Source organism: Corythoichthys intestinalis, chromosome 11, assembly GCF_030265065.1.
Source record: "Corythoichthys intestinalis isolate RoL2023-P3 chromosome 11, ASM3026506v1, whole genome shotgun sequence".
Lineage (NCBI taxonomy): Eukaryota > Metazoa > Chordata > Actinopteri > Syngnathiformes > Syngnathidae > Corythoichthys > Corythoichthys intestinalis.
Window position 1 is genome coordinate 34,488,481 of NC_080405.1, and position 26,413 is coordinate 34,514,893.

General features: G+C 38.2%; 1 protein-coding gene across 6 annotated transcripts in view; it reads right to left on the minus strand.

The window, feature by feature from the left end:
- Positions 1-26,413, minus strand: part of gria1a (glutamate receptor, ionotropic, AMPA 1a) — a 143,232-nt gene that overhangs the window by 72,036 nt on the left and 44,783 nt on the right. For all 6 annotated transcript variants that reach the window (XR_009064754.1, XM_057849573.1, XM_057849572.1 and 3 more), the window contains exon 3: positions 10,390-10,629. Coding sequence is in view for 5 of the 6 variants with exons in the window: in XM_057849573.1 (XP_057705556.1) it covers positions 10,390-10,629 (240 nt within the window). In the remaining variant the exon portion in view is untranslated. The remainder of the gene's footprint in view (positions 1-10,389; positions 10,630-26,413) is intronic.

Below are 26,413 nucleotides of genomic sequence, written 5' to 3' on the forward strand. Positions count from 1 at the left end.
TATTATTATTATTATTATTTTTTTTTTAGTGCAAGTTTTCAACAGCTATTAAATCATTCAATTTTCACATCAGGAACTTAATACTTGAGGAAAGCATGCAGAATCATCATAACTTTACGCAAAAAAGCAAAATTTGCATTTTTCTATATACAATCACAACTTATTTAGGTTGAATTCCGGTAATACTATTGCTTCAGCATGGAGGCATGTCTTGCCGGATATCTGGCCCTCATCGTTTTTAGATTCAAATGTTATATAATATAAAACACGTAACAGGCCAATTTTGTTATTGTATAGATGCCGAAATGTCAAATTATGGGCAGTTGGCCGAAAATTACATTTGAATTTGAAAAATTACATTTGAATGTAAACTTACGCTACTGTGTATGGATACAACATGGCAGCCATAACAAAACAAAAATATTTTTAAGTTCAAAGTTTTTGTATATAAATCTCACAATTTCTATAGATACGAACATAGAACAATCTAGATTCTTGGTTAAAAGCAAAAAAAAAACAACAACAAAAAAAAACAAAAAAAACAGGCAGTTATCATTCATTTTGCCTAAATATTTAAAGCTAAAATTACGCTACTGTGTAAATCCAACGTGGCGGCCATCACAAAACAAAGAGCTTTTTAAGTTGAAAATTCTTGTAAATAAATGCGTACATCCCTGAATTTCTATAGATATGAATATAGAACAGTCTAGATTCTTGGTTAAAAGCAAAAAACAGGCAGTTATCATTCATTTTGCCTAATATTTCGAGCTAAAGTTGTGCTAATTGTTTCACAATGTTTCAAAGGGCACGCATGGGGCCATTTTATACAATAATTACCTTGAATCCTCAAACAAATCACTCCTGCCTGCTTGTATGCAGTAAAACTTTGGTCCTTTTTCCACCTAAATCCAGCGTTTGAACGTAGCATGTGTTTTGAGTTTATCACAGTGAAATGCTCTGCCTGGGTTGGCCCCCGACAGGAAGCTGTGGCGCAATGTTTGTGGGAGCTGTCTTGTCAACTGATGGTGAAGTCTATGATCAAATATACATACTTCGCCTTATTATTGCATAGTCATTTTGCAAGTTTGTCTGCGTTTTCCTACCCATTGTAGTAACACTATAGGGCAGAAACAAGGGCAAAGAACCAAGCCCATCCATCAGAACTTCCCCTGAAGCTTCAGTGATAAAGTGTAATGAGTGGTTGAGTCCATTCAACACACTGACACTCCCAAGTGTGCCGGCCTAAATAATGACCACTTCTACACCAACAAACACTCAGCCCATGCATCACAGCCAAAGACGCCATCACAACCCGGTTTACATCCTCCAAGCACCAATTACAAGTGACACTGCCACAGTACACTGTTGCCTTGGACACAGGGACACCATGGAGAAAGAGCGAGAGCAACGGATGAGAGAAAAACTCTTGGTAAAACAGGAAAAAATAAGAGGTGATTAGAAAACACACAAAGCTCTGTCTCTGCTGTTTGCTCCTTTTCTCTTGAAAGTCAGCCATTCAAACTGGAAGCGACAAACATTCCAAGGGGCAATGTAATTACCGTACTTCAGTGCAACAGGAGAATGGCAGCCGTTACCCAAATAAAAAATGCATATGAAATAGATATAAGATTTAAAAAAAAAAACAAAAAAAAAAGACAATGTTTATTGGGCGAACAGGCGCTGTTTTTGCATACTGCCACGCTCATTTGCTTATGATTGTTGAGAATTTCAAATAGTATTACCATGTATAAAAATGGCTCATCTACATCAACAACAACAACAACAACACTTGTTGTCAAAGAAAAATGAGAAATGTAGTCAGTGCCTCTGGAAAATGATGCCTTGGCCATATTTGAATGCACACCAGCTGCTCTCCAGGCAATCTATGCTGCCTATTTGACGCCAAGTCATTAAGTAACAAAAGGATGGATGATGTTCGGCCTCCATAAATAAGCACAATATGAGTAAATAAATAAGACAGGCAGGAAAGTGGAAGGCGTAGATGAGAAGTGATGCACTTCTGCTTGGAGACCTCGCACACAGAAGCAGAGAGAAACCTAATGGAGCCTAAGGTTACCAGATTCAACACTGGAACTGATGTGTGCAATGGTGACATAGGATGTGATTAATCGAGGCTTGTGAAGAAAGTCAGAAGTTCCAGCCGAAGAAACATTTTACTCTCCCAACTCACGGTGAAATTACATCAAATTTTCAGTCATCTTCACACCCTGCAATCACTAATATGCTAGAGTTGGGTGTTTCTCAACATTTATTGGGCCAACCTAGTCTCTTGTATGGATTAATTTGTAATTAATAAATACTTTTCAGCAACTATTTAGTAAATCATAGACTTGATAATGGTATTGATGGGTCAAATCGGTCATGCACCGCATACAAACAGGAAGGATTGTCTCAGGAGTGATTTGTTCGAAGATATAAGGTAATTATTATACTTTTTGTACCATACATTTATTTTAAACGTTGTGAAAAAAAATCAATGGGAGAAATTAGCCGCTACTGCATTGGCATCATAGTTCACAATATTCACGTGAAATAGGGTTTTTGCTTTTAACCAAGAGTCGAGCCTGTTTTACGTCCATATCTATAAAGAATTCAGGGATTTAAGCATTTATTCATAAGAATTTTCACAGGAAAAGCTCTATTTACATAAGGTGGCCGCTAGCGACATTCACGAACAGACTAGCATTGTACTTTGACATATCTACGTAAAATGTTTTATCTAACCAAGAATCGAGACTGTTTTACGTCCATATCTATAAAGAATTAGGTGGATTTAAGAATTTATTCACAAGAATTTTCACCGGAAAAGCTCTGTTTACATAAGGCGGCCGCTAGCTACATTCACTAACAGACTAGCATTCTACTTCGACATATTTACGTAAAATTAATGCTAACTGCAAGTGTTTTTTTGCATTTAACCAAGAATCGAGACTGTTTTACGTAAGAATTCAGGGATTTAAGCATTTATTCACAAGAATATTCAACGAAAAAAGCTCTTTGTCTGTGATTCCACTCAATCAGCTTTGACGGCCTTGCCAACAATGCAGGCTCCCTATTTATCGGCCCCGCGCCCCGTGTCCTGTCAATACATTATGAAGTCTATAAATAAATAATGCCAGAATTTAAAGAGGTTTAAGGACGAAATTTATTAGCATGACGCTGGAACTGAAACGATTACTCGATTAATTTGAGTTAACTTGATTTTAAAAATTGATCGAGAAATTTTCTCCGGTTCGAGGAATCGGTTAATTTTGCCAGCTCTATGACGCTTTGCCCGGAGTACTTTTAATGTCACGTGCATACAGGAAGAAGAGAGAGGCGGCGGATATATTTGATTTCAACCATGTATGAATACAGATGTAACGACAAACAAGCTGACAAAAGCAAAGAGAAAGGCACTAAGAAAAAGCAGAAAATGTCAAACGTGTGGGAGCATTTCAAGCTGAACACCAATGCAAACACTGTTTCTTGTATTCACAGTATGACAGCGCTTGCATAACACTACGGCACAGTACATTCTTCAATGCGGCAGCTTCACCGACGGCACGCCATTTTCTCCGAGAGTGGAGGAGGGATACTCGGGACAAGATAAAATTAAGTTAACGTCGCGCTAATACATAATATTAATGTTACTGTACCCTGCTAACGTAATTTTAGCCCTGGGGAGGGCTAGGTTTCTATTAATTATGACTACTGTCAATGCGTGGCTAACGTGTCTTTCATATAGACTTTATTTAATCAGTAAAAACAGCACTGTAGAGTGATGAGGGTGTAAAATAAAAACATGTTATAGCTAACTGTCAATTTTAGCTCAGTAGTCATTGATGGATAAAACACCAAGTAGCACTGGTGCCTAATGTGCTCCAATACCGCAGGTATCATACAGTACAATTATTTTGAACACTGCAAGAACTCAACATTCTATCAGGACTGACAATTTAGACTAACTTAAAACATAACTACAACTTCAAAATAGCTTGATACAAATGGAAATTCAATTGAAACACGTGGGAAAAACACTTTTTTTTTACTTTTAGGTGGTGTGTGTTATCAAGTGTAATGACATTTTTTAGGTAAGAAATAATATATATTTTTTAATAAGATATTAGGTTTTTTGAGTGAAAACAGTGTTTTTTTTTTCTAATCACATCTGAGACTAGAAAAATGTACATCTAAAATAAAGGCAATGATTTTCTAAAAATGGTTAAATAGCAAGTGAAATGTCTTTTTTTTCCTCATGTATATGGCGGAAAACACAGACAAGACTAAAAAAGCTGTTTGCACTCCTCTTTAAAAGAAACTGCTATATTTTAAGCCAAAACAACTGTTGTGTTTGATAGAACAATATGTCTATATGCTGCCATAGCAGATTCATGGCGCATTAGGCCCCCGAACAATTTTTAATTTGTCCGTTTTACCATGAAAACCCCCGTTTACAGACGACGCGCAACCGCTTTTGTTTCAACCCAGCCATAAAACAAAGGTAATTAATAATATTCAAAATGTCTGTCATTTTTAGCTTAGAATCATTAATTGATGTCTCATATTTCGTTTAAAAAAAAAAACGACTTAAAAAAATTATTTACTCACATATTTTAAACTTTTCAACAAATTATGTCACCATGAAACAAATGGCGTCTGTAAAAAAGTCACAGATATCTACCTCATAACTATCGCTTAATTGTATTTTTTTGTTACTGTCGCATTTTCTCCGATATGTTAGATGATAAATAATCGATCCAAAGAAAGAAAAATTGAAAAAAAAAAAAAAAAAGTTTAAAAGGGTAAATATATGAAAAAGAAAATCTCGACCAGTCCTTGATGTCTGCGATTTCTGCATCGCGACCCTTGTTATATTACCATGTTTCACCCATAAAATCCCCCCAAAATCCAGCTGTGGCCATTTACAGCTGTGTCTTGACACTCAGTGATATATGCTACAAGGAGTTTTTGGATCGAAACAAGGTAAGTAGACGATAATATCTCGTTAAAGTCCTGGCATCTGTAATTCTGCTTTCGCGTGCGCTCACCTCCAGATAGGGTAGAAAATGCCCTCCTGTTTAAAATTTTTCTTCCCCGAGAAAATTGAGATTTTAAGCTTTGCAATGATGTATCACACATGCGTTTCGGACAATTTTGAAAGTTGGCCAAATTGGGGGTCTCAGAGCGGAACTTCAAGTCACCTGAGTGTTTTCCGCCATATTTATAATTGCCCTTTACCTAAAAAAAAAAAAAAAAAAAAAAAAAAAAAAGTTTTATATGATGACTTGATAAATCGATTAAATTTTCAGTAGAATACTCGATTACTAAAACTATAATATATTGTTTTTTACTGGCCCACACAAGACGCTTAAATTCAGCCAATATTCTGTTAAACTTCTCAGATTTAACTCTAGGTGGAGCTTGTCACTTAAACACTGCTTCTATATTAGCTCAAAAGTCAAAAACCTACAACATGTTGAAATTAATGTAGGAAACTGTAGAATTTCAGTATTTTGTTTTAATAAAAAAAAAAAATATATATATACTGTATATAAAATTAATTTGATTAATCTTGGTTGCTATTTTCTTGACACTTTGTTTCTTTGTTCTGCAAAGTTCTTTTGTGTATGTAGTGTAAATATTAATACATTTTGCAAAATCCTTATAACTCTGGATTATTTGCCCTTACCGTCATTGCCATGGAAAGTTACAGAGAAATGATTTCAAATTGGAAGGTTGGCATTGAGTGATCATGTTTATCTGCCGTACAATCTGATTTACGGCCAGCCTCCCAATCAAACTGCATTGGACGCCTGTCTCCGTCAGTGGCCACCAATGAGTTATAACTTTAAAATAAATAAATAAATAAAAAAGTAACTAACGTATTTTCCGGACTGTAAGTCGCAGTTTTTTTCATAGTTTGGCTGGGGGTGCGACTTATACTCAGGAGCGGCTTATGTGTGAAATTATTAACACATTATGATATCATTTCACATGTTATTTTGGTGTTTTGGAGTGACACTGATAGTTTGGTAAATTTGTTAGCATGTTCGTTATGCTATAGTTATCTGAATAATTCTTAATAGCTATGGCCACGTTCGCGTTCTGCCTTTAGCAATGTGTGTTCAATTGTATCATTTGCTTTTTTATGTTGAAATGCATGCTTTTAGTTTGTGGCACTTTCACGCCCTTGTGAGGGCGCACTCTCACTTGTTTACGCGAAGAAGAGCGCTTACACGCCAGAAGACGACGGACAGCTACGCAGCGTCTCTGTCTGAGCGAGTGGGCGAGAGAGAGAGAGGGACACGGCTGCGAACCTACGTTCATTGTTTATGCTTGTAAAATATCTCTACAGAGGCAACGCCTGTGTGAATCATCTTTTCTGTTGTTGTTGTGTGTTTTCCACCCGCGATCGGACACTTAGAGCCAGTTGTGTGGTTGTTTGAACGATGTAGTAATGCTAGCGAACACATGCTAACCGTGTTTGTCATTGCTGTAATAGCACCTAATCATCATTCATTTACGTTGATGCGAACCTCTTTGGTATCGTGGACGAAATTGATTCAGCAAATAATATGTTATATATCGTCATTTGGGAGTTTAGCTCGCTGTATAGCCAGGACCGAGTCGTAGCGTCCTTGTGAGGACAGTATGTTCGCATTTCGTTGTTCATGCACTGTACACTGTACATTTATTCAGCATGTTGTTCTCTATGGTATTTTTATATTAAATTGCCTTTCAAGATGACGTATCTGTTCAAAGTGTTGGATTTTATCAAGTAAATTTCCCCCAAAAATGCGACTTATAGTCCGGTGCGACTTTTAGTCCGAAAAATACGGTAAATAAAAAATAAAAACCCGATATAACAGAAACAATATCAGCCAATTCTCATACTGTAACTGCTTTTGTTGTTTGTTGTTGTTACTCATGTAACGCGATTGTGTTGTATCATTTTTTAAATTAGTTTTTGTGGTAACATTTTTTGTCGTTATTGATATCAGATATCATTATTCATTTAAGATTCTGAAAATAGTGAACACGAAAAGTCTGTAATTTAATGACAGTCATTTTTAAATTTTTTTGTATTTTGTCCAATTATTTTGTTATTTCTCGCGCACTTTCCCCTTTCCTCCATTCTTGTTTCGGCTTCCTTCAGTGCTCATTCTATTTCAGATAAAGACAAGAACTTGATGCTCCCCAATGATTTAGAAAGTGGCTGACAAGGGGCCTCGCAGGACTAGCCAAAGTAAAACGGTCCTTTGAAGGCATCCGAAATGAGAATAATATCTTAATGGAATCTAGCTCCCACATGCACCCTTGGGCACCAGACAATTGAGAATAGAGAAAATAACCCTTTAGGAAACCATTTCATTGAGATATTTTATGATGGTTTAAAGGCCTGTTTTTCCTAATCTTAGCTTTTGTAAAAGAAAACAATATGTACCTTTGTCACAGCTGCTGCACGACAAGATGACAAGATCATAATTTCAAAATGAGACTTTATAATGCTCACAGTAAAACTTAAATTTTATTCCCTCAAAACCATAGTATGAGAAGTTAAAACAGCTACATATATAGGATAAAGGAACCGATTAGATGTGATTAAATACAAACCCACACACAAAAAAATGATTTTACCTAGATTTTACCTTAGAACGCAAGATATCACCTTAAAATCTTTAAATGACCTTCAGTTATCTACAAGGTCCACAAGTGGCCATAGGCATCCAAGCAACAGACAGCTTCGTACGTGGATTTCATTGACTCGTTTTTGCTACTCATCACATGGGGGTGCATCTGTACTCATACAGTAAACAGACATGAACACATAGTGGATAGATGTCCAAGAGATCACAAGACAATTAAAACAATTTTTATGACGGCCGTAACAAATGGCCATCACGCATCAACAGGGCAAAGGACGAGGATGAAATCTCTGTCAGTGTCCATTAGTAAACATATTGGTGTAGTATCGTGAAGTCCATATTTTTAAGATTTAAAAGGTATGGCTAGGGTAGGCAATTCTAAAATTGAAATCATGGAAAAAAATTATCGATTGGTTGAGAAAAAAAAATGGAGTTCCATCTAGGTGATCAGGTGTTTCGTGTTTAATTGAACATGGTGCTGATGGAAACCTTTTGTGACTTGCAATGCACTGGAGGCTTTCAAATCAGCAAGACAAAAAAATGAGATGATGGCGTTCCATAATTTCTTTCTTTATACTTTTTTCATAGGAAACTCCAAGGAACTGTTTAAATGTGTGATCAAGTAGTGCATTACAATTAGTGCTGCAACGATTAACTCGAGTAATTCGATTATAAAAAGCTTCGAATCAAATTTTGCTGCTTTGAGTATTCATTCAATTAGATTGGTGGTGTAATGGTTTGTTCCGAAAGTTTTTTTGATTTGGGAAAACACACTGGCCTCTAGTGGCAACAGTGAATATGACATAACTCATTCATCATGGCTGAATCTAGCTGCTCCCTGTTAAGACCAACATAAGTTTTTGTTCAAGCTAATATGTTTTTTTTATGCATTCCTAATAATTTTTTTTAATAGGTATATTTAGCTGATTTTGTGGGATTATGTGAACGATTTTTTAAGAGCATTAGAAAAAAAAAAAAAAAAAAAAAAAATGTTACAATTTTATAGCATTTAAGCTAGCGGACTTTTGCCATGCCAAGTTTGCCAACCGTTCTCTTGTTGCACTTAGATACTTAGTTTTTTATTTATTTTTTATTCCGTTTGAGGTTAAACTCAGGTATTTTAATTTATGGTTGAATGAAAGTGCAATTCTGCATAGTTTGAAGTAGGGGTGTGACAAAATATCGAAATGGTGATATATCGTGATGCTTTCTATCCCAAAAGGTTATTGATACTCTCCTGCCAAGAATCGAGATATCGTATTAAAAAGGTGTCAATGTCTAAAAAAATAAATAAAAAGGAACCAACAAGTTGCTACCAAAGTCTTCCACCATAATAGTGTCTCACTTAACTCTAAGGCTGCATTGACGGTGCACAACGCCAAATCAATTTACAGTGGGAACGTTCGTTCATCGGAAACCAGAGCATTCACAGTCATTCTGTCCGATTTTCAGGGCATTTACAGGTCACTTGCGGTTCATTTTAGGGCATTTACAGGTCATTTCCTGTTGAGTTTGAGTCACTGCCTGTTCATTTAGGTGATTCTGAGGTCACTTCCTGTTCGGTAACTCAAAACCAACAGGAAGTGACCCATAAAATACCCCAAAAACAACAGGAAGTAACTGAAAATCAACAGGTAAATGACCTTAAATGGCCCAAAATTATCTCATTGCCTGGCATTGGCTGCCACTGACGGCTATAGACGTTCGATCCGTTTGAAGTGGGAGGGATGGCAGCGAATGAACGCTGCCATCCCTCCCACTTCAAACGGATCAGACTCCTACTAGTGATACTCATTCCAATTCACAGCAGAAGCTTGTTTTTTTTCCTGTTTATTAGTTGTTTGTAGAATATCCTACAATGATTTCCTGACCAATGTATCGATAATCGTTGTAACGCCATACCGTCAGATCATCGTTATCGTGAGCTTTGTATTGCAAATCGTATCGTATCGTGAGGTACCAAGAGGTTCCCACTCCTAGTTTGAAGAAACACTCGGGAATTGTATTTTGTATTCACATTTAATGCTCTATTGATAGTGCAATCTAAGCAAGTCTTTGTTTTACATCTCCTAAAATGTATTAGCAACACATTAAACGTTTCTAATCCGATTACTCGATTATTTAAACTAACTGGTTAATAGATTAATCGACTATTAAAATAATCGTTAGCCGCAGCCCTAATTACAGTAATGTTAAAGTAATGGTAAGGTGGTGCTTCTGTGCTCCTATGCGAAAAAATAGTGCATGGTTGCCCCCTATTTTGGACCGTGCACCAAGAGACCTGGCCTGGTAACATATGGGGAGTGTAGAGCTGATTCCATTCCAGGGGAAAAGATAAGCAAACATGAGGATGACTTATTCAGTACTGTCTTTGTATTTTCAGGCAACAGAAATTCTTGCTGAGACGAGCACAATGAAAAGCTGAATCTTTGCTTCTATTGTGTGATTTATCTTTCAGTCGGTGCAAGTGCAATTTTCTTTTCAGTATCCTTGCCCAGTATAAAGACAATTACACAGTTTAAAGTGGCCTGACAGTTACTCATTCTTTCAGCCCATTGCCATCTCCATGACGATGTGAAGACCAAGGAGGGAAGATGAGCAATTTGTTTTCTATCAGTATAGACATATTTGTACATCTTAAAAATGCACAGAGTCACTCAAGACTAAAGTGAGACTACCTTTAAATGAAGTAAAAGGGTGAATGACCGACCAACGAAATAACAGACGGATGGATACGTACCGGAGTCTGAACTGTACATGTAGACAAACTTGTCCCAACTATAGTATTCAATTACACCCACGAGAGCATCCTGTAGCTCAGGCCTCAGCTGGATGACGAATTGGTTAGCCGTCTCAATTGGGAAGGACGGTGTAACAAAGCAGACATGGAGGGCGCCGCAGAAGGACATGAGCATGTTGACCGTCTTCCTGTCATACAATCCAATGATGGCATACACACCCTTGGAGAATTGGGAACAGACTGCGGGAAGAAAAAAAGAGAGAAAATGCACATTTGAATGGTAATAATTAAACCAAAAACAAAAAATAGAAAATAAAATGTATTTAAAACAAAAATAACGCCTTGTTGTGAGCAACACTACACACATTAAATGTACTGTTGGTGAACAATATACCGATATATAGTACAATACTCTTGGCTGAAATTGTATTCCCACGAATGAGACAATGTGTGCTCATCAATATGCTTCAGAAGTTTTCACTATTTATCTCTCAGGGTGCAGACAAAACCGTGTGGCATTTGCCAAGGCCCAGAGCCTGTCAAAAGGATGGACGCTGGAAAAGTGGCAAAAAGGTGGCTTTTTCAGATGAATCTTCCACTGAATTACACCACAATCGCCGCAAATATTGCAGGAGACATACTGGAGCCCACATGGATCCGAGATTCACTCTGAAAACAGTGAAGTTTGGTGGTGGCAAAATCTTGGTCTGGGGTTACATTCAGTATGGGGGTGTGCAAGAGATCTGCAGGGTGGTAGGCAACATAAATATTCTGAAATATCAACAAATCTTAGCTGCCTCTTACATTCCTAACCATAAAAAGGGACAAATTCTGCAGCAGGATGGTGCTCCATCGCATACTTTAAACTCTACCTCCAAGTTCCTCAAGGCAAAGAAGATCAAGATCCTCCAGGACTGGCCAGCCCAGTCACCAGACATGAACAGGATGAAAGAGGAAGCATGGAAGAAAAAACCCAAGAATATTGATGAACTCTGGGAGGCATGCAAGACTGCTTTCTTTGATGTTCCTGATGACTTCATCAATAAATTGTATGAATCCTTGCCGAACCGCATGGATGCAGTCCTTCAAGCCCGTGGAAGCCATACAAAATATTAAATTTGGATCTCACAGCACCACTACTTAATTCGCTTATGTTATGTCACATATTTTTGTATTTGAAGGAATTTTTTGTTCAATTTTCACACTACTTTCTGTAGGCGATAAAACTTTTGTCTTGCCAAAATTTGACCTTTATGTCTTCATTAAATGATAAATCTTTTTTCAGTGAAACAAGTATATTTTTGTACATTCAACATAATTTGGGAGGGTCTTAGCTTTCATATGAGCCATTTCTGAAACCAATTGAATAATTAAAAGTCAGGTTATTAGCAATTCTTTCTACAAAATGGATAAGCGAAAAGACTTTTGTCAGGGACTGTATAGTAAGTAGCTACTGTAGAGAGGAGCCAGATGAAGTGGCGTTGGCATCTGATCAGGATGCCTTCTAGTAGTCTGGGCATGTCCCGCTGGGTGGAGGAACCAGGGACAACCCAGGACACTCTGGACTATGCTATGTTTCCCAGGTGGCCTAGGAACACCTCAAAGAGCTGGACAAAGTGGATTGGGAAAGGGAAGACTTGGCTTCTTTTCTGAAGCTACTGGAACCCATCCTCTGATAAGCAGATGAAGATGGATGGATAGCGTTATCTGCCTTCACATTTAAATTATTAAACCAAGGGCGTAGGTTTGCAAAAGGACAGTAGGGACATGACACTACCAACTTTTCAGGATGCTCAAATCGCCCTCACTAACTTTTAAGGAACTTTATTCGCATTATATAGTATAATGAGTTCATTTATGTAGCCAATTTAGATTTTCTTCCAATAAGTTGTAGGGATAGAATATCCCCTACCATTATTAAGTGAATTATTTTTTACTAGGGGTGTAACGGTACACAAAAATCTCGGTTCGGTACGTACCTCGGTTTTGAGGTCACGGTATGGTTCATTTTTGGTACAGTAAGAAAACAAAATGCAAAATATAAATGTGCTAGTTGTTTATTACACTTTTGTGCTTTCAACAATAGGAACATTAGCCTACACAAAGCTAGAATTCTCCTCAAAAATAGAAAATACAATATTCTGAAATGTAGATATTTGAAAAACAAAATAAAAATAACTTTGGCTAAGACTTTTTCTTTAAAACAAATATCAGATGTGCAAAATTGAACAGTTGCAACACTGAAGTGAAGAGTTGTTCCATCTATATTCTTTTTTAAATTGAATTCCCCACCAAGAGGGCCAACCATCTTCCATGTTAACATTTAACCGTTACCCACGCTGCTCACTGCACTTCTGAGTGGTGTGACGGCCCTGGCCGTTTATTTGTTATCTTTTTTGAGACTGTCAGTCATCTGATCGCCGCGTCCGCCAGCTGGCTGCCTCCCCTCCCAACGTGGCGTACTCTGATTGACGCCGGACGGGCAGACGGCGTCACCGCCGCTCACGGGCCACCCGAACTAGCCGCTGTCTGACATGTATCCATTATGCAGCGTTTTGTTTACATTTGCGGCAATAACGACACTTGCTTTACGGCAGCTAATCCGATACACTGTAATACGGCTCTGGGTAATACTATTAGGCCGTTGTTTGAGCTTGCATACCCGCGTGTGTGATGTGTTGTGCCTGAGTCTTATTAACCAAATAAAGGCAGCGTTAACAAAAGTCATCTGACTGCTCGTCACACTCAGAGTTCGCAACTTCGCATTTGACAGCATACGTGCCGCGTACCTCCTCGCCAGCTGTTTGCTCGCCATTCATTCACCAATGCATTTGATCGTTATTTTGTTACACTCCCGCTTTTTCGGTGAGGTATTTTGTGTTCATTCGTTATTGGATCGTTTTTGTTCACCACCGCAGCAGTAGAGGTAAACTGCCGTTTTCGTTCAACCCGTTTTGTTTAGTGTAGAAGCAAGGGTAGTGGCTGTATTGTTTTTTCTTTTTTACGATCATGGTTTACTTAGAGGGTGGGGTTCAAGTGTAGTTTCATTTTGTTTGTTGTTTTGGCCTGGGCTTACGCTGAAGCCAGCTTCTTCCGCATTTTGTATATTTTGTTCATTGCGAGTTCGACTTGTGTGAATAAATTTGTGTCCACTTGCAACTTGTGTGCGTGGCTCGTTTTATGTTACGCCCTTAGCAGCCGTCCGTGGGATTTAACAGTGGGATTATGGGAAGCATGAGCGGGCATTCCGCGCTTGCGTTAAAATGGTCAAATATTTAAACGTGATTAATTCAAAAAATTAATTACAGCTCGTTAACGCGCTAAATTTGACAGCACTTTACATTCTATCAGAAACTCGTTCGGTACGCCGCCGTACCGAACCGAGGACCATGTACCGAAACGGTTCAATACAAATACATGTACCGTTACACCCTTACTTTTTACCCTTTTTTTCCCTTCAAACGCACGTTTGATTGGCTGATGACATGGCCCCCTGCCACACGCACACTCACACAGCCCCTACAGATTCATGTTGACAACATGCTGCCTCCTCCGGCCCCTTCGAAGAGGAGGGTTATTAGAAGGGTTTTTTTGGACCAACAGCAGCTACTGTAAGTAACGTAACATCAATGTTGTGGAGGTGGGGAAACCTTCACTTATTTTGCTACTGAAATTCTGACCTGCATCAGAGTTATCTTAACATTCAATTGTGTGAACTTGCTAACCTGCACAACTACTGCGGTCAGGCCAGCCTCCACAAGGAACAACGAAGTCAAGCTATCCCTCCCTCGTTTGGTTTATTGTTTGCATTATGTACACTACGGTAATGCAATGCTGTGGCTTCAGAGTGCAAGTCCCTTTATTTAAAAAAAAAAAAAAAAAAAACGGGAAGCTATCCAAGAATGGGTCCACTTCAGGGGGATACTAACATGAACATGAAATGACATGAACAAAAAATCTGTGAAATGAAATCACACATCAGAATTGCCTCAGATGTAAATCGGTCCTTGGATATCTATTTTTTTCATAATTCTTTTCCCCAAATCACTTTTATATGACGATACTTTAGTTTGAGTCAAGCGGTGCTCCAGTGTCCCACAGAACTGTACCCATTTTTGGCTAGCTCCTGTTTTTTTTTTTTTTTTTTTTTTTTTTTTTCTTTATGAAGGGACTTGCACTTCAAAAAGTTTAAGCAGTTTGAATCAAACGTTGTATCACCTGAATCAATACATATGAAAGTTAAAATAAGTCAATGGAGATTTATTTTGCATTGATCATTTAGCCCAGGGGTGAGCAAACCGGTCCTCGAGGGCCACAGTGGGTCCTGGTCTTTGTTCCAACTGATTCAGCACAGACAGTTTAACCAATGAGGTTTCCGTGGAAACAAGAAGCACCTGACTGCAATCAATTGATTGCACTTGTAAGAAACCAGATTTGTGAAAGGCTGTACTCATGATGGGTATGAACAAAAACCCGCACCCACTGTGGCCCTTTGTGGAATAGTTTGCCCACCCCTGATTTAGCCTATCAATTAATAAGGTTCATATTCATGAGAAATGTAGCCCTGACCCCGTTCAATGATCTGTTTGGTCTTATTAATGTCCACTGCTAGCAAAATGTTTACATGCACTGTTATATGGTCCCTACCAATGTTGAGACCAAACTTACGCCCTTGTATCAAACATATTTACCGTAATTTTCGGACTATAAGCTGCTACTCCCCCCCCCATTTTGAATCCTGCGCCTTACAGTCAAGTGCAGCTTATTTGTTGATTTATTTGGGTTCATAGGTAAACCTTTATTTGACAGTAGTGTCATAACAACGGCACAATAATGACATGACACTATCATGGGCATTACTGAATGCTTATGACAGATGTCATTAAGTATCATCTGGCAAATTATGTCATTAACTAAATTTATGTCCAACTTTGATCTTTAATATCTATTCAAAATTGAGATCATTTACCAGAAGACACTAAATGACTTCTGTTATAAGCATTCATTAATGCTCATGACATTGTCATGTCATAATTATGATTGTTTTATGACAGTCTTATGGTGCCACTGTCAAATAAAGTGTTTCCAAATACCATAACTAGCAATTAATGAAACAAGTGGAAGAGTAACTGAAGAAACAATTACTATAGCAGAGAACATTAATTTTGATTGTTATTTACATTTGCAGTGCTGCAATGCATGCTAGGAAGCACGACATCAGTGTTGTCAGCAGGTGGCAGCGGCAGAGGTTGATTGTCTCCGCCAACTGAGACAATTGAAGCTTCTTGAAGCAATGAAGCTTTGCAGCCAATTCGTTCAAAGCATCATGGTGGTTCATTTGGTCTTAGAAGTGTGACAAAATATCGAAATGGTGATATATCGTGATACTTTTTATCCCAAAAGGTTATCGATATGCTCTTGCCAAGAATCAAGATAGCGTTTTAAAAAGGTGTCAATGTTAAAAAAAATAAATAAATAAAAAAAAAATAAAAAAAGGAACCAACAGGTTGCGAACAAAATCCTCCATTATATTAGTGTCTCAGTTAACTTTATGGCTTCCATTGACGGTGCTCGACACCAAATCCATTTAGACTGAGCATTTACTTTAGCACTCTTTCCGATTTTTGGGGCATTTACAGGTCCCTTCCTGTTGAGTTTGAGTCATTGCCTATTCATTTGGGAGATTCCCAGGTCACTTCCTGCTCTGTAGCCCAAAATCAACAGGTAGTGACCCAGAAAATGCCCCCAAATCAACAGGAGGTGACCCCTAAGCTGCCCCCCAGTAAGCAGGAAGTGATGAAAATCAAAAATGTAATGACCTGAAATGCCCCAAAATTACCTCGCTGCCAGGCATTGGTTGCCACTGATGGCCATAGACGTGCAATCCGTTTGAAGTGGGAGGGTGGCTGCGAATGAACGAATGTTCATTCGCTGCCACCCTCCCAGTTCAAATGGATTGGACGTCTACAGGTGATAAACTAATTTCAATTCACAGCAGAAGCTTCTTTTTCATGTTTATTAGTTGTTTTGTAGAATATCCTAGAATGATTTCCTGACCAATGTATCGATAATCGTTGTATCGCCATATTGTGAGATCATCGTTATCGTGAGCTTTGTATCGCAAATTGTATCGTATCGTGCGGTACCAAGAGGTTTCCTACCCCTATTTGGTCTTATGACAGTCTTATGATGCCGCTGTCAAATAAAATGTTAACAGTTAATATCTTTTGGTGTAAATATATTATTGTCCAACTCGGCTTATCTATGAACAAATGTTTTCGTGTCAAATTTGGTGGATGGCAGTTTATAGTCCGAAAAATTACGGTATTCTCCCTCATATATCTACCTCTAAAAGGATTGCTTGTCACAAACAGTTTGAAAATCACAAAGTCAAAAGGCTGAGAATGTTGTTATTTTGAGGAGTTTTCAAGAATCATACCAGTAAGATGACCGGAACAGACACACAGGCAGACAAACACTGTGTGTGTGTTTTAACCTCTGCTGAACCTCTGAAACTGACTTGCTGCGCTCCTTTGATCAAACCAAGATTAAGAAAAATTGTTTTAGATTGAATTTTAATTTTCTGTTGCGATAAATTGTGAATCATTATTGTTTCTGTCTAATTGATGTCAAGGGTTGCATGAATTACATCTAGTTGTGAATAAAAAGAATATGAGAAGATAAACACTGCCGATACCAATCGCCTGCCATGCAAGAGTTAAGACTCAAAATAATAATTAAAAATCGCAATTTATGTATGTGTGTGTGTGTGTGTGTACAGTATCTCAGTTCATTTCATATCTACAGTATGAATGTCACCAGCGTATCTTTTACCCTTAATGGATTTATTTTAACACTTGTTTGACTAAGAGAGACTTTTTTTTTTCTTAAACTTCTGCAGTACAAGAAATATTGGTTTTATGTGGTGACTGTTTCACCGCTAGATAGCTTACTGTTATTAAGATGATTCTTTAACGGTGAAAATGAGTTGAGAGAAATACAACAAAACAATCAATTTGGTCGGATTTGCCAAAAAGTTTGAAATGAGAGAATATCATCATCATATTGGACAGATGAATTGCTGTCCTACAGTCGTGCACTAGAACGCTTGCATTTGATTATCTTGTAGAATGAAATATGAAACTAAACAAAACCATTGGAAGAGATAGCCTTTGAAGTCGAATTCATGCTTACCGTAATTTCCCGAATGTAAGGCGCACCCGTGTATAATGCGCACCCCAAATTTACTTGTAAAATCTAGGGGAAATTATTGTACGTGTTTATGAAGTGCACCCTAATTTTAGCGCCAATAAATAAAGTGGGGAGAACAAGTATTTGATACACTGCTGATTTTGCTGGTTTTCCCACTTGCAAAGCATGTAGAGGTCTGTAATTTGTATCATACGTTCTCTTCAACTGTGAGGGACGGAATCTAATACAAAAAAACAGAAAATCACGTTGTATGATTTTTAAATAATAAATTTGCATTTAATTGCATGAAATAAGTATTTGATACATCACAAAAATCGAACTTAATATTTGGTACAGAAAGCTTTGTTTGCTATTACAGATACCAAACGTTTCCTGTAGTCCTTGACAAGGTTTGCACACACTGCAGCAGGGATCTTGGCTGCCTCCTCCGATGGTTTTCTTCGAGACTGTGGTTCCAGCTCTCTTCAGGTCATTGACCAGGTCCTGTCGTGTAGTTCTGGGCTGATCCCTCACCTTCCTCATGATCAGTGATGCCCCACGAGGTGAGATCTTGCATGGAGCCCCAGAACGAGTCAGAATGACCGTCAATTTGAACTTCTTTCATTTTCTAATAATCTCTCCAACAGTTGTTACCTTCTCACCAAGCTGCTTGCTTATTTTCCTGTAGCCCATTCCAACCTTGTGCAGGTCTATTATTTTATCCCTGATGTCCTTACACAGCTCTTTGGTCTTGGCCATTGTGGAGAGGTTGGAGTTTGTTTGAGCATGTGAACAGGTGTCTTTTATACAGGTAACAAGTTCAAACAGGTGCAGTTACTTCCGGTAATGAGTGGAGAACAGGAGGGGTTCTTAAAAAAGAACTAAGAGCCGAAATATTTACCAGTTGGTAATGTATCAAATATTTATTTCATGCAGTTAAATACACATTTATTATTTAAAAATTATACAATGTGATTTTCTGGATTTTTGTATTAGATTCCGTCCCTCACAGTTGAAGAGAACTTATGATACAAATTACAGACCTCTACATGGCTTGCAAGTGGGAAAACCAGCAAAATCGGCAGTGTATCAAATACTTGTTCTCCCCACTGTAGAAGAATACAAGAAAACAGAGCTCATGTACAGATACAGAAATGTCATCTTACTGACTGGTGAAACACAGCACACGCATAGCACATTGGTCGTCCAAAACATTAACTTAACTGACAATATTTACGATAATAATATGATTTGACAACTTCTCTAACTTACCAGAATCTAGGAGAAAACAAAACAGATCTGACTATTCTTTTAAAGGCTGCTGTATAACTTGCTCGTTTCATCATGATGAATAAATGTTTCTTCCATGGATTGATACGGTAAAATAAAAGTGGGGACTGAAGTTGGAAAACGGGAAAAAGTGCATCGCTGTGGACTGTAACAAGAGGAACTATTGTTACTTGGGTTTGAGTTTCAGATATAGTTGACGGACACAGGAACTCTGTGTTGTGTTACGTTTGTTATGGTCCGAGTTGCCAAGTTGACGTTGACTCAAATGAGCTCAAGAAACTAAATTCTGTGCTTTATGAAGAGTGAAAAAAGCAGAATTTAACACAGACAAAATCATTCGACCAATTGGTGTGGTATTACCGAAACAAGTATTACCGAAACAAACTGGTGACGTCATGTACCGTAATGGTCGGCAACGGATCGCCGCATAGGTTTTCTTCAACAAAACATAGCCGTGTCATAAAAAAATAAAAAAATCTGTCTTTAGATATATAAATAATGTATATATTTATGTATCCATCCATGTACCCGTGTATAATGCGCACTCATGATTTTACAAATTGATTTTAGGGAAAAAAGTCTGTGTTATATTCGGGAAATTATGGTATATTGTTTGACTATGTTGATTGTACAAGACAAATTCATGGTTTGTCACTCTAGAAAAAAGGTGGAATATGTTCACAGCACAAACAAAAGCTACTGCGTTCACACTGACAAAAAAAAAAAAAAAAAAAACATTCTTCCAAACCAGGAGCTCCAGTTGGGGATGCGTACACCATATACATACACCTTATCCATTTGTTTTCCAGCAGCCTGTCTGTTTACCGTCAGTGAAAGCTGCAGGAGCTGAAGGCAGATTAGGAGTAGAGAGGTTAATCAATGTATCCCCGGGGTTCCACTGACATTTCACTGGCAGCAGTAGGCGGCTTCAATCTATCATTTGCTTTTATCCCTCACTCTCCACCTCTCTTTCGTTCATTTTCTGTCTGTCAAGCTGAATTCATTCACACCTTAATATCCCAAAATAGCTCATTTATGTTCAGTCTCTCGTCATGACTAGTGTGCTAGTTTCACACAAGCGATTTCCTGTTCTGCTGTGGTTATTGGTGGCTCTTATCTCAGTGTTAACCAAACAGATTGATATTGCTGCCTGTGCCCTGCACCAGGGCCAGCTCACCACCAGAAGCCGGGGAAAAGACAGAGAGGATGGCCCGTATCCAAAACGCCTAACCTGTCACAGACCTGCACCCTCCAGGCAGGCGAATGTGTGTTCTCGCCTATGACGAAGACAGAGGGTGGAGGGGAGGGGTGAGGGAATATACACATGAAAATACATGTCCACACACACATGCAGCCTCGAGTGCTCCAAAAGCCTAGTGACTCACCCTACTTAAAACAAGCCCTGAAATAGACATTTTGCACCTCGCCACACTTTTCTTCATGGCTTGCTCTGGCCTGCAAATGTACATTCGGAGCTATTCTACCACTATACTTTGCATTGCCACATAAAACTCTTGAAACCAAATTATTGTGGTAGCCTAAATAATCTGCCTGGATGAATTCTAAAGCACAACTTTATATTTGACTTTATCTTTTTTAATTTGGTTCCTTTAAAGTACAGTGCACACTGTTTGTTTTACCACAGATGTTTTTTGTTTTTTTTTTAGTTCTTCCTTACTCGATGGAAGGGTAAATTTAGATCAGAGGTTAATTTCTGCCCGATCCTGCCGGAGAAAGAATTTTTGATTTTGGCCTCACTGTGTTCCAGGACTTATTTGGGCCGATCCGTTACTTAATTCAATGGCTCTAAATTGGTGAGTATAGAGTAGAGTAGAGTAGAGTAGAGTAGAGTAGAGTAGAGTAGAGTAGAGTAGAGTAGAGTAGAGTAGAGTAGAGTAGAGTAGAGTAGAGTAGAGTAGAGTAGAGTAGAGTAGAGTAGAGTAGAGCAGAACAAAGCAGAATAGAAGAAAATGAAATTAAAATGCAAAGTAGTCAGCAAATGAGGAATAAAAAGAAGCTAAACGATTAATAAATCACTAACTTTAAAGGTGCACAATGTAGGAATGGTTGTCAAAAATGGTACTGCAACTAGATCAAACTAGACTAGCACAAAATGTCCTTACCCTTCAGGTTGCCAGAAATTCAGGGCTCCAGGCTAACTTAATATACATTTATTTTACTAGGAGCACAGTGGCCCCTAACTTAAAATTTTAGGGGCATAAGCAGAAGATTCAGGGATGCACACTGGAAATCGACATGCTAAGTTTTCCTCTTATTTTCTTAGTTTAACCGATAAATACTAAATGCATAAAACTACAAACTTATGAATCTATATTTCATTCATCATCATTTTTGACATCAACCAGTTAATGCTTACATTATCAGTTTACTTACAAATTAGGTGAAAAAGGGATTTTTTTTTTTCAGGCGACCCAGCTGTAACATGGATGTGTAGTGTCCCATTCATGACAAAAAATAAAGATATATATGAAAAAGAAGTTTTAAAAAAGTAGAATCTAATGATAATCATGGATTTCAGTTAGGGGTCACGAACCTTTTTGACTGAGAGAGCCAAAACACCCAACACATTCTAAAATGAGCACTGTTTCTTTCGTGAACGCATTTGAATGCATCACACGGGAGGGAGAGCGTGGTCACGCTCTGCTTTTGCAAGCGGTTGCAGAGTTGCGATTGAAATAAATCTTGAGAAAACAAAAAAAGTCTAAATTCGTTACTTAGGATGTTACAATAGTTGCGCAGTTGCGCACTCAACACTTGGATAACATCAAACAGAAACATAGTGTGGCGCAGCGTATATTTCCTCGAAGCGCAAACCACAACCGAAGACAACAAGGAGAACGTGTGCGTTAATGTGGCAGAGGCCAACGGAGTATGGGAGAGATTTGTCTCAAAAGTAATTACACAAATACATACAGTACGCGATTCACACATATGTTTTGTAGATCCACAAATATATCCAAGATTTTCACATGTATTTTCGAGATCCTCAAATATATACCCATGATTTTCACGTTTTTGTAATCCACAAATATATCTTCGAAATTCACGTTTTTTTTTTTTTTTTTTTTATGTTGTGTGTGCACTTATCATGAATTATTTTATGCAAAAATTCAACTTGTATTTGTGAATGAGCGGCCACGTGTTTATTTTTGAGACAAACATAACAAGAAACGGTCAAATATTTATACACAAGCACATTCGCGATTCACAAATACATCCGCGATTCTCACAAATACATTAGTGATTTTCAAGTTTTTTAGATCTGCAACAACGTCCGCGTTTTTCAAATCCACAAATATTACCGCAAATTTCACGTGTTCTTTAATGATGTGCGTGCAATTATTATGGCTTGACATTTTTTAAGTATTCGATTTTGCTTGTGAATTGTTGGAACTGTGTTTGTGAGTAGCGAACACGTGCTTTTATTTTTGAGACAAATGTCACTCGATGTTTGATCAAGACTTTCTCACACGCAAGAAGCCGAGAATTTGCATGTATCACAAAAAACCTCCACCTCCATCCGATAGGTGGCACAACCATGCTAAATGAAACATAATTCAAACTGTTTGTCAAAGTCGGCGCAGCCTTCGTTTACGGGGCATACAGAGCTGTGGCAACTAGAGGTGGGAATTTTCGGGCACCTAACGATTTGATTACGGTTCAGAGGCTACGATTCAATTATAAATCGATTCTTGATGCACCCCCCCACCATTTTTAAAACTGTTCCATTATTTAAATAGACAGATTCAAGTCAAGATTTTGCCGATTTAGGAGTATTTTAGATTAAAAAGTTAATAAGGTTCGCTACAACAGAGCCTTCTAGATAAGTCTACTGCTTTAAGATGGCGGCTGTTTAGTAATGCCGGCAAGTCTGTCATTTCGCATCTAGTTCTCTATACATGTTCTAACATCACCGTCGTCTGTGATTTCACATCTAGTTCTACATACTGTATATGTGATATCTACTGTAGCATTAGGTGGCCGTATGTTTGTAGCAACTAGCAATTAGGCCTTGTTTGTAGCGGCTGTCAGCCGCTTGCCTGGCACGGCCACACTGTTCTCCCTGTATTTTTCAAACACTGAGAGAAAAGTCTGGGAACCAGCCCATTAACGGCCTCTCAAGCAGGTACAAAATCAATCGACAAATCAGATTCGTTTATTTGCGTGACGTGTTCTTAACGAGCAATGTCACACTTGCGCGTCGGAAGTCGTCTCCACAACACAGATGGTGAACAGGAGAGCCGAGAATGTGTTCCAATCCACAGTAAAATCAATTTTAAATTACCAAAAACACATCGACACGAGTCATTGACAACAGTCTGTCTCGCGCTAGCCATGTTGAATAAACTCCGCTCTCTTCGTATGTTTACTTCCGCGCGCAAGTCCCTCGTGCTGCCCTCGTCGTTTTATTAACGTCACGTCTGCCCATCGCTGATTGGTCCACTCCGCTGTCTGTTTGCTGTGGCTTGCTCCGCCCTGGAAATTGTATCCGCTGAATGGCGGCCAGACTCAATAGCTGGAACAGCGGTGAGTCTGGTGTACCAGGCAAGTCGGCCGCAGTCAGATATTATTGTTTTTTTCTTATCTGGCGGCATGAGTTGAACATGATATCTACTCTCGGCCCGTTCCTTATTGCGTCTCGAAGACCGCGTTGACTGTGTTTTAGTTGCGCTTTACCTGGTATAATTCAATAATTGGAATTTGGATGTTTGTGAATCGTTCTCGAATCTTCCAAGGCCGTATCGCGAATAATCTAAGAATCGGAAATTTCACACGCCTCTAGTGGCAACCCAGACAAAGATTGGAAACTGGTCTTGTGATTGGCTGATGATGAACACGGGACCAAAACAGAAAAAAAATCGTGATGCGCGAATCGTCTTCTAAAATCGGAAAACCCCCCCTTAACCATTGAGAACTGTTATAGAAGTATTTCCAAAAAAATGTTTCTTTAATGTCCATTGAAATGTTATGGCCATTTCATGGATATTTGAAGTGCAAATCCAACATTGTGCACCTTTAAATATCTTGGCCACAGTTGTGAGGTTACATGATTACATTCAACAGCAAATGTTATTAGCTGTGACTTAATGGGGTATGACATACAGTGTATGCACAAGTCAGTCTGGCGGTAGCGGTAGGTAATCAAGCTTACTGTCTCTTAATAGGTTACTGTGACAATCATTCAATTGTCCAATAAAAATCGAAATCCGAAATTTGTGCTACTTATTGTAAGCTCTCATTGCTGACTGTAAACGCCCTACTGTAGTACACATCTGAGGTGATGTGGGTAATGACTATAAATTAGCTTGAATAATTGTGATTATTGTCATGAACATTTACCATGGATATTGTCTGAAATTGAGGCTTGTTGTAAGTCCCTCACAATGGCAAGCGAGAAATTGTATGTTGAATTTCAGCCTAATCTGCATGTTTTCCGGGACATACAGAATGTCCGACTCTTCTGACCCTGGGTTATCAAATGAACATTGTCTTCCGGCACGCTAGGATTTACAAATGAATTACTTGTTCAGATCACAGGATATAATCATTTATTATTATTATAACTATTATTTAATTGATTTATGTAATTTTCTTATGTCGTCTGTGGTCTGTAAAGGTCTTTGTGACCTTGCTGCCACTGTGAAAAGAAAATTCAGCCATGACTGATTACTTTCTTCAAGCTGGTAAGACAAAATATAAAAATGCCTCATCTGGCATCAGAATGTACAGCAATACCTTCAATTTTAAACACCCTGAATCTCATAAAATTCAGAAAAATATACCATTGAGGAATTTACCTCAAAAGTGGGACAAAAAATGGGATTGGAACTTGTTGCCATGAGTGAAACCAGCATTCCACGAGACTACACATAATATTAGTGAGCTTTCAGTTGATCTTTTTTTCAGATTTCCTTTGGTCATTATTTCCAACAAAAAGTCGAAAAGTTACCAGTAACAACTGAACCTCATTCAGGGTGGGGTAATGAACGCCTGAGCAGTTATGTTTATTTTAAGGCTGCAGCTACAGATTATTTTAGTAATTGATTATTTGGCATCAACTAGTTAGTACAAATAATTGCGTAATCGGATTACAAACATTTAATGCGTTGCAGAATAATTTTTAGGAGATGTAAAACAAAGGCTTGCTAAGATTGCAGTTTCAAAAGATTATTGAATACAAAACAAAATTCCCGAGTGTTTCTTCAAACTATGCAGAATTGCACTTTCATTTAAAAATAAATTAAAATATCTGAGTTTAGAAATAAACGAGGATCTAAGTAAAACCAAAGAACAACTGGCTAACCTACATAGCAAAAGTCCGCTAGCCTGAATGCTATAAAATGCTACTGTTGTTTTATAATGCTTTTAACAAAACGTTCAAACACATTTTCCCACAAAAAACTGATAAACGTATTATAAACTCAATTACGACTGCATAAAAAACATATTAGCTTAAACAAAAACGAACCTTACGTTGATCTTATCAGGGAGCAGCTGGATTCAAACATGTTACACAAGTTATTTTATATTCCCTTTTGCCACTAGAGGGCAATGTAGCCACCCAAATCAATAACACTAAATAGAAAAACTTTCAAAGCAAACCATAACAACGGCATTCTAATTAAAAGAATCCTTGATGCAGCAAAATTTGATTCACAGCTTTTTTCTATTCGAATTACTCGATTTAATTGATTAATTGTTGCAGCTGTAGTTTATATGACTCGTTGAAGAGAAGCATAGATATATTCCTAAGAAGAACAAAGGCAGAGATGAGAGAGCAAAAAGGGTCCCAGGCAAGTCTTTGCTTTTCCTGGTAGGAAGTATGAGAAATTACAGCTGCGTTAAAAAGAAAAGACAAAAAAAAACGTTGGAAATTGGAGCGGAAATTGAGTGTTTTGTCATAATTAAGATTCCTCTCCAAGAATTAGGGAAATTGCCAAACTGACTTGGCAACACAAAATCCAGAGAGAATATTCGAAATAATGGAGGATTTGACTCACAATTCCGCTGCGTCACATTTTCATTTACACTTCAAACAAACATCACCCAAAAATATCAGCCTTACGCATACAGATGGAGGGAAGCTTTATGAAAGGGTGCACTTCTAAAGCTCCCAGCCATTTCCAACGTGGGAACAGCACATTGATTTTCAACAGCCGAGGCCAAAGAGTTCCAAGTCACATTAAAGAAAATCTTAAATCCTCAAGGGACACGGGAGGAGGGCGTGTCAATAACAACCCACACAGTTATGTTCTTGCCTATTTGGTGTTGCCTGTAGCCTGCAGCTGTCCCTCTCCTTAGCATGAGCCAAATATCAAATGACAGAAGTGTCTGTGACGGCTGCACAAGGAGGGCATGTAAGTGACAGATTTTTTTTTTGTATGTGTGCTTTGTCATTTATTTATTTATTTTTACCCATATCTGATTGAGGATGGTTGCTGGCACTTGATAGACACGTCAGCAATCAACCAAAATGTGTCTGTTCAGTTCAGAGATCCGCAATAGTAGGAAAACTACGAGA